The sequence below is a fragment of the Pundamilia nyererei genome, unplaced genomic scaffold (genome assembly GCF_000239375.1).
Source record: "Pundamilia nyererei isolate P.nyererei 1_Seehausen unplaced genomic scaffold, PunNye1.0 scaffold00002, whole genome shotgun sequence".
NCBI lineage: Eukaryota > Metazoa > Chordata > Actinopteri > Cichliformes > Cichlidae > Pundamilia > Pundamilia nyererei.
In genome coordinates, this window is record NW_005187403.1 from 3,781,296 (window position 1) to 3,791,015 (window position 9,720).

The 9,720-nt window shown below is 39.5% G+C and overlaps 1 protein-coding gene across 1 annotated transcript in view; it reads left to right on the plus strand.

The window, feature by feature from the left end:
• The first annotated feature begins 3,198 nt into the window (after window positions 1-3,198).
• The window catches only part of fnbp1b (formin binding protein 1b), a 50,611-nt gene continuing 44,089 nt past the window's right edge, over window positions 3,199-9,720 (plus strand). The window contains exon 1 of the mRNA XM_013909569.1: window positions 3,199-3,709. Within this exon, the coding sequence (XP_013765023.1) occupies window positions 3,686-3,709 (24 nt within the window). The 5' untranslated portion in view covers window positions 3,199-3,685. The remainder of the gene's footprint in view (window positions 3,710-9,720) is intronic.

Here is a 9,720-nt window from a genome sequence, read left to right on the forward strand (position 1 = left end):
TTTTTTTTCACATTCTGTCTCTCACAGTTGAAGTGTACCTCTGGTGCAAATTACTGACCTCTGTCATCATTTTAGGTGGGGGAACTTGCACAATCAGTGGCTGACTAAATACTTTTTTGCCCCACTGTAGGTCTGAAGTTTTCTCTCCTACAGTGTCAGTGAATTGAACCAACACAGCCAGCAGATGGCAGTGCAGACACTCATATCATCATAAGCTGCACTTAAAAAAATATTTAATAAACTTAATAAAAGTCTTAATAATTTCAATTTTCAAAACAATTCAAGTTGTTCAAGTCCAATGAATAGTGTGAAATGGTGGAAAAATTAAGTGGTGAACTGCCAGAGGTTAAAAGTGTAAGGTTACCCAAAACTGAAAAATAATCTACATTTCAGAATTATACAAAAAGGCCTTTTTCAGCTAACATAAAATGGGTTAATAATTTAAAGTTGTTAAAGCAATAGAGGTTGAGCAAGCCTTGAAAGCTGGTGCTATTTCCAACTTTTCTGGATTACTTACAACCCCCTCTGTCTGCATTGTTGGAACACACTGTGGTACCATACCCTCGTGAGCATCAGTTGAAAAGTGTTGCACTGCAGAAAGTAGTGTGTTGCTACAAAAATGGTGAAAAAAAGACAATTAAGAGAATTGAAGAGAGACATACCATCATAACACTTAAAAATGTAGGTCTTTCCTACAGAGAAATGGCAAAGAAGGTGTCAGCGAGTAGTTTCCTTCACCATCAAAAGGCACTCAGAAACTGGGGCAAACTGTGACAGGAAGAGGTTTGGCAGACCCAAAGCCATAACTGAATCAGAGGACAAGTTTCTGAGAGTTAACAGCTTGCTTGAAAGGCGTCTCACAGAATCTGCTTTTTATCTCCTATAGGAGAGATGCATTGGAGTGTCACAGGTTTGGTCCTTTCAGAGGCCGAAGAGCTGATGGCTTGAGGCTAACATCTATTGTCACACAAGGACAAAGGACAGAATTTAACTGGATGATTAACTGGATATGTCAAAACAGTTAAATCTGTGTGAAAGGGACCTTTTAGCACAGTTATTTCACACAACAATTTTGCAGAATAGAAAATTATTTATGTTATCAGACTTACAAGCAAGTTGAGCATTGACTACAAAGGGACAAAGTGAAGTCGGACATAAAAACAAAAAAGGAAATTTACAATAAAAAAGTTGATGTGATTGTGTTTAAAACATTTCTAAACATATGAAAAACAGATTGTTTCCCCTAAATGACATTAAAAGATACGTGTAGACTTGATAACATTTTTATGATTATGTTCAGATTAAGACATTTGCACAGTAGTTGGGGTCTCTAAAGTTGAGAACCTGCTGGCTGAGTATTTTATAATATTGATTTAGACTGATATATTCAATTACTTTCTTATATAAAGATAAATAAAAACATGCAACACTTTATGGTTCTATAAGTCTCTGCAAGTATTTACATTTTCAAATGATCACATGTACAACATTGTCATTTGCCACTAACAATTTTTAACAAATCATGCACTATGTTGCACCATGTTTACACAGATGATCACTTATGTAACTATGTAACAAAGAAAAATCAAGTTTCTGATAATACTGAACTTGTCACCAAATCTGCAGCATTTTTTTTAAATGATCATATAGTACATTTAACAAACACATCTGTTTTTCAATATTTAAATCCAACTTTACCATGACATTGTCATGTTGCCACTGAGAACATCTGGTATTGCTTTCTTTGTATGTTAGTGGGGACCCTGGCATTGCGTGCTGTTCAAAGTGCAGCACCCTTTTTCTCTATAAATGCACAGAGAAAATGTTCGTCTGGACTTGTTGCATCATGTCAGCAACAATCTTATCTTTGTCTTGGAGCTCACCGTTCAAATAGTCCAGTTTTCCAGTAATGTCCGTTAAAAATGCAAGATCAAGTGTCGACTCAGTGTCCTCCATCAGCGACGTGTCTTCGCCTTTGGATTGCAAGATGTTTTAATCATCTCCTCCTCTTTGCTGACAGCTAGCTTGTCTCCACGGCAACCGTTGCTGTGAAGACTAGTCCTGATCTAAAATGAAACACTTGTTGTTGTTGTTGTTGTTTAAATTAAAAAAAAAAAAAAAATCTAATTTAGACCAATGCAAGTGTGATTTAAAAAAAAAAGAATACCAACAAAAATCTTAGATGCTGCTCACTGCTAAGTGGCGCTATGGTGAGCTATTTTTAGAACAGGCCGCTGGTGACTCGTGGTCCTTGTGGCCGTGGGCACCATGTTGGTGACCCCTGATCTAAAATAATAAAATATTTTGATCGAAATTATTTTGTGTTGTGCTCTGGAGAACTGTTATTATATGTTGATGTACAGTGATATAGTCCAAGAATATAAATATGGAGCTTGACAAGAGGTAACATTTCCACTTTAACAAGCGCAAAGGTAACAAATGAGACACGGCTTGTTTCATTCAAAGTCCCCAAAAACCGTGCACAATTAAAAACTACTTCAAAATCATCTGATCCTTATGAGTATTTTAATCCAGGCATCACAAACACGATCCCTGTTCTCTTTTTGTAGTGCTTTTCTGTTTTCTTTAATCTGTGCTGATACGCACACTGGTTGGACTGGTGTGTCTCTGTTTTCTGCCAACAGATGGGGGTGTTGCTATAGTAACGGAGGAAAGCATAGTGCGTTACTGAAATGTTTTCTAATAAAGACGATCGACATAAATCATCACAATAAATGTGATGGCCATTACAGGTGTCTGATTAGACCAATGTTTACGCCTGGATGATATGTTGAATATGAAAATAATTCCCTATTTGTAACATATAGTTATATTTATACTTAATTAGCGTATATTGTAGGGAACATAAAAATATCATTTGGAACAAGAGGGAGCAAGTATAAGGTGCTTTTTATTTGAGAACTAAACTAGTTTAGCTACCCTAAGTACTTTTATGTATAATTGCTCTAGATGACGCAAACAACGGCCACCTGTCGCTACGCAAAGTTTTAAGTAGATAGAAAATATACATCAAACCTATAAGTATGTAACACATTGTGGATCTTGTGAGGTACATGTTACATTAAAGGCGTTGTCGGCGTCATGCGTGATCGCCATGGCTCATCAGACAAGGAGTGGGGGGGGGACCCTGACAAAAGACGAGAGAGAAAGTAGGGTTTGTTGGCCAGAAGTTACTCCGAAACCCTCTGGGACTATTCAATGCAACATCTGCCAAGGGTGGCGACCCCTTTCACACCACTCCCCTGCGTTCATATAGCATTTCTAAACGGACTTTTCGCCAGTGCAATGACACAGCGAGGAGAGTGAGCGAGCAGAGATATCGGTAAAGGCTTTATTGGACAACCCCGCAGTGACACCCCCCACCAGGCTTTTTTTTCTTCTCGGCTGTGCGCGCGCAGGAGCAGCTGTCATTGGCGCTTGTGCCCGCGCGCTGCATTTAGCGAGACTACCCTGTTTGAAGATTATGCTGCAGCTCTTGGCCATCTTGTGTCAGACAGGATGAGAGTGTGAAAAAAACACCTACAAGGAGAGGAGCGTTTTTTTTCTTCTCAACGTTGACAGGCGAATACCACAGAGGCAAAAATCACGTCTGCTATCGGCGCTGTGTGTGTTGGAAAGACCTCGTACGAGCTGTGGATTATTCCTAGGACATCACACTGAAACCATGAGCTGGGGGACAGAGCTATGGGTGAGTCGTGGTGCACTTGTAACGTTTGCTCTCGCTTTATCATTGAGTGCGTGCGTATAACGGTTCTCAGAATAAACACGCGTGTGACAATGCGCAGTACCCCGCTTTTTTCCGCTAAAAACGATGTCTAGTGAGCACGTCTTTATGCGTGTTAGTGTTCGATGACACAAGCTAAAGGGGGGCTAATTTGTAGCAGTTATTGCGTGAGATTGTGTGTTTTATTACTACGAGGTGGCATGGTGTTGTTAGCAAGAAGGGAATGGTGCATAAATATGGGCAGCTAGCGTTAGCTCGCCATCCATTTTAGTTTACATTTGAGCCTTTCAAACCACGCTTTTGCACACACCCCCTCGCAATATAACACGGCAATTCCTGTTTCCCAGCGCAGACAAATCGTTGTGGCTGTTTGTTCTCTTTGCGGCGACGGTTGCCTTTTTTTCTCTTTGCTTGTTACCGTGTAATGAATGCATGGCTAACCCGCAGATAAATGCGCACATCTCACAGGCTGCATTATCAAAGCAAGCAGAGGAAGTAGATAAGGTTAAGTTCCCCTAGTTGTGCATCTCTGATCCTGAGGTTACTAAAACCAGAGGCAAATGTTGAACTCGTTCTTCCACTAAGTAGCAGGTTACACTCATTTCACTACTTATGGATTTATTACAGTCGCTACTTTTAAGCCCCCCAGCTGTGTAGTTGTTTGCATTCTCTAAAAAGTACTTGCATCTACAGAGAGATTTCAGATAGATTTTGAAGTAAAAAGTTTTGCCATAGTAGCTGTTTCGAAATAGCAGGTTAACGCAGGTGTTGCTAATCACATTAGCGAAGGATCAGAGGTGTAATTAATGTGATTAGTAACACCTCTTATTTCATGTCAAGATAGTTGCTGTGAAAAAAAAAGAAACCGCATACTACATAGGCCTGTCTGAAAAGACAATAATATGGTACCTGGAGTCACCAAGACCTTTATGAGCAGCAGGCAGCCGAAGACAAAGTAGAAGCCCGGTGACCCGACTACAATAAATTCCTCTACCATGATGTCACTTTTAAGCCTATTCCTCTTTGAAATTGACTTTCAGGCAGTGTTGAACTTCTTACAACCTGGAAGTAGCCCTCATCAAGCTAGCTGGCATTTCCTAATTTGTATTCAGACACATGCTCACACTTGTAAAGCAACCATGTAAAGAAAAAGGAAAAAGCAAAGCAGTAATGAACATTACAGCACTCTTTTTTTATGACTCGATAATAGGTAGTTGCTGCAAGTGTGAAAGAGTGATTCTTCTCCCCCCGGAGGTGCTTGCTTGTTGGCTGTTTCACAATTAATTGCACGTTTTAAATATAGCACATGTGCTAGTTTGTGCTTTGGCACAGACATGCATGAAGCCAAGCACGGAGTATAGATTTGAACCCGTCAGGAGGGTCAGAGTGTATTTACATAAACTCACGTTGCACCGTTTTTCATGCAAATATTTATAGCAAACACAGCTTCTTTTAATATGAGGTGTTCAGCTTGAGAAATGTATTTGCTTGGTTTTTACCTGTGTGCAATACATCACATTACAGTCTCTTTAGGATTGCAGCTTGGAGCCCTTTTTGCCCTGACACAAACAGCAGTCTAAAGTCAATGTTATAAGTTTGATTTTTTTTCTTCTAGTAGACATCAAGTGGTCTGGAGATAGTTAACGTAGGGATGTTTTTTCATTTCAAGAAAAATGGAGGGGGAGCCACTCACTGAATTCTCCAGTAATTTACCTGGTCCAAAGTTCACAAAGAAAACCAATGGCACTCCACATTTTGTTGCAGTTTTTCTGTGCTCTCTGTGTATTTTCATTTTTGTACCACAATGCTTGGCTGACAAATGCTATTGCCTAGGTAGTCATGCATAGCCAACATACCCTTGAGGTACTTTACAGACTTTCATGTGTACCTTTTGGTCTGGAAAGCATTTACAAGTTTTTTTTGCAGAGAATAATGTATTACAACCAGATGCTTGCTTTTTTTTCTTAGCAGGCTGAATAGAGTCCAGACACTTGATTCTTCAACATGCAGGTTGATTTGAGCAGTGCTCTGCAGGTGGACAATGCACACAGCTAATTGGGCTGTCGTCCCAACACAGCAACCTCAGCTATGCTATTGTGGCAGCACCCACACTTTTAAGTAGAACAAGGATGTAACTAACCAGTATGTTGTTGGTTAGATTGCATGTACATTTAGTTGTGCCCTGCATCTATGCATGATCTTTATTATGTACAATCCAGTTACTTTTATGTTTATTAAACAAATATAAGTAGACATCCCTCACATTTGAAGAGCTATAGGCAGAAAAGTTTTCACAATAAAATAGTTATCATAATAACTGTTTTAAGATGAGTGCACGGTTTCAGCATTAGCTGTCACAAGGCTCGAGTGTAATGTTGCACTCACTTAATGCAACGCTATCCATTTGCTATAAATCTAGAGAGAACAGCATAGCTGAACATGAATGGATGAAATATCAAAAATTCTGCTTGCGTAAACCATCCATTGCTTAATCATTGCAGCTGTAGTTATTATCCTGGCACAACACAAATTACTGGACATTAGCCTTAAAAGGAGCATGCAGCGTGACAGATGAAGGTTGAGTCACGACATGCACTGAACTTTTTCAACAAGCTCATCCTGTTGTTTCTCGCTTTGAACAGGAAAGTGTATGATATTTCAGGAAGTGAAGTAAAAGTAGAGCACAGTTTCTAAACTCATAGCCACATGGTGAGGTAGTGCAAACAGATCTTATGGCGATATTTCTCCCTTTGCTGCTTTGTGGAGACAGTAGAGTATAACTGAAACTTTATCACAATAGAGAATAAAGTGTTAGCAGAACTGTATCAAATTACTTTTGTGGCTTGCAAATGTGAGCGTTAGACAGACTAACAGGGTAAATAAATGAACTTGACTTGTGGTGGGTCTTTATTGTTTGAACTGCATTACTCACAATGAGTAAAGCACCAACCAGTCAACTCCAAAATGTTGAATACCTTTGGTGCAACATCACAGCACCGATAATAGCATTCACTGTGTTCTTAAAGAAAGATTTTGAGAATGTTTACTGGCATGCCATCACACTCATGTCCTTGTCACAGTACCAGTTAGATCAGTGTTACAGAAACAGTGTGTCAGAAGAGCCTAGCTGTGGTTTGCAACATTATTTCTAAACAGCATTTGCCACTGACAATACAACCTAACCAGTAGGGCTGCCACAAACGATTATTTTGATAGTCGACTAGTCACCGATTATATTTGCGATTAGTCGACTAATCAGATCATCATCCATTGGACGTAAAACGTACAGCTTATTGCACCAGCAGCATCTGCTCTTATATAACTATCATTAGCTTACAGCTTTAAGTGTTTCAGGTCTGTGCTAACTAAAAATAAAGACAAGATGGTAGTTTATTAAATTTTAATGAAATTTGCAGATTGTTTCGGTGAAGTTTAATAAACTCCTTGCTTTCTAAAATATAACAGGACACCGGAGTAAATTCTCGAGCATCTCACACTTCTGATAACCAGCTGTCTGCTTATTCAGCTGTGTAAAAACTACAACTTTAATCTCAGCCAAACCGATTTACTCAGGAACAAATAAAATACTAAAAAAGCCAAACAATAATATTTTAAGTTATCTAAGTGACTCATATATCATGTTTAACCTGAGTAGCGAAAGACGGCGGTGGGTTTGAAAACGAGCGCTAGTGAGCCTAGCCCCCGGCTAGCTAACAAGCTAGTGGGTAACAGACGTCTCCAAAAACGTCGGAGCGCTTTTGAAAATATGTGGTGTCTTGATAAACTGAGCAGATATTTGAGGTTTACACAGCTACATTCTCGCCTGAAAATATGTTAAACGTTTATTTTGTGACCCAGAAAGAATAATAAGAGTAATATTACAACTAACTAGCTGCCGCCATTGTTGGAAACTGAGCAGGGCTGCGCTATGAATTCTGGGATACAGTTTCTTCTTCGGGGTTTAACGGCAGCTGACATCCTTGTACATGCAGTGCTGCCATCTTCTGTTTCAGTCTGTTATTACACTCTTAAATCCTACTACTTATTCCTGCGTCTTTTGGGATCTTACAAAGCTTCAAACGACGCGTCGACTATTAAATCAGTCGTCGACGATTTTAATAGTCGACGTAATCGTGACTAGTCGACTAATCGTGGCAGCCCTACTAACCAGGATATTAAACATCATTACATTCTGACAAAATGCTATAAAAAGTAAGTTGGCATCAAAGTCTTTGCAAGATTGTTAGGAAATAACTGGCTTTCTTTTTGTGAAAGCAGAGAATTGAGTAAAACAATTAGAATCACATGCATGCACAAAAGGGAATAAGCATTATGTACAAATGTGACCGAATGGAACGAAACAAGAAGGAAGTCAAATGTGGTCTAACTTGTGACTGTTTCAATGTGGACCTGGTGTCAGAAAAAATTTACATTTTGTTCCTAACTATAGAGGTCTTGTCACCTTTAATTTAAAAAAAAAAAAATCTAAATCAAGTCAGATTGAAGTATTGAAGAAAGCAAGACCGCAGCATTTCCTCTGAGATGTTGCTCAGATGCACAGTGTAGAGCTGGTGCTTTAAGCTGCAGAGGTGCTACTATATGAAGATCAATGAAAGAAGAAGATGCACATAATATTCTCAAAAACCAAAGCTGCATAGCTGTGAAAACTGAAAAAAGAAGTTAACCTCACCTTCTGACTTTACAATGTGACTATAGAGCTTTCCATTATGACACACCTTGAATGTTTCACTTCTCTCGTGTGGATAATTTGGGAACTGGACAGAAGCTGCTTTTCTCACAGTTATGTTGGAGTCCACTAAGTCTGCACTGCCTGTAGGATGTAAAAGTGTCTTTTCCTGTGACATAACTAATTGATGAGGCAACATGGACAAGGCTGAAACTCTACTCAGAGAGCAGCAGCTTAAGGTGAGTTGAGCTTTACAGAAGCATCTCTGGATTTATGAATGAGGACACAATATCCCACAGAAATGAAGTGAACTTTCCCAGTTTCTTTGATTGTGCATTGTATTGTATTGACAGTTTCACCCAAGACATGGATCTGTGTATTGGCCATCAAAAGAGAAAGTTGTACGGTTTGGAGAGGATTTGTAAACTTGCTTGCTTTCTCTTATATTTTTAATTGGAAATTTTAAGTCAACACCTGATGGTTTTAGTCTTGCATTTGCAGCAGTGAAGTATTCAGGGTTCTTTTCCTGGTGGTGTTTTTGGAGTCTAGTGTTAGGCAGATATTTCCCCAGTGTTTTCTGCTGTTCCATTTCATCTTGATTCAAGCTCCCCTGGGGTCTAGCCTCATCCCTCCTGGTGTTCTCTTGATATTCAGGGCACTTCCAGGACTGAAACCTGAGCTAGCTTGTTTCTTTCTATCAGTGTGTTGGAGTCAGTGGGGGTCAGAGCCTGAAACCCTTGGCAGACTACAACCACCATTGCTCTCACCATTAAATCTTGTACCCGTCACCACCCACCTGCTGACTCAGTGATACCACTTCCAGTCCATTTTCTCTTCTCCTCCTCCTTTAAGCTCTTGTGATGCTAAAACAAAGATGAATGAATCTGGATTTGTTCTAAAGACTCTTAAGGAGTGAAGAGCAGAAGAAAGTGGTATTCATACAGAATTGGCTCACAGCATTTTTTTTTAAATTAGCTAGACCATTTAGAGTAGAATTTGATTTGATTCTCATTAGCTGGTTTCTTAAATGTGAAAATTTGGTGCTTTTCAGATGGCACGTGACTTCCTCCACAATGGGAGCGGTTTAGGCTGTTTTGTCATGTTGTCCATGGAAATGTGACTCATTTCCTCCCACCACAGAGTGTAACTGTAACCTCTAATCTTTAGTCACCACCTCTTTTGTTATTTGTAAAGCCAGACTCTAATCATTGCTGTGACAGTGGCAAATATACAGCTGTTGAACTGCAGTCACTCCAAGTTGACATGTTGTCACCTGAACCTTGTAGCT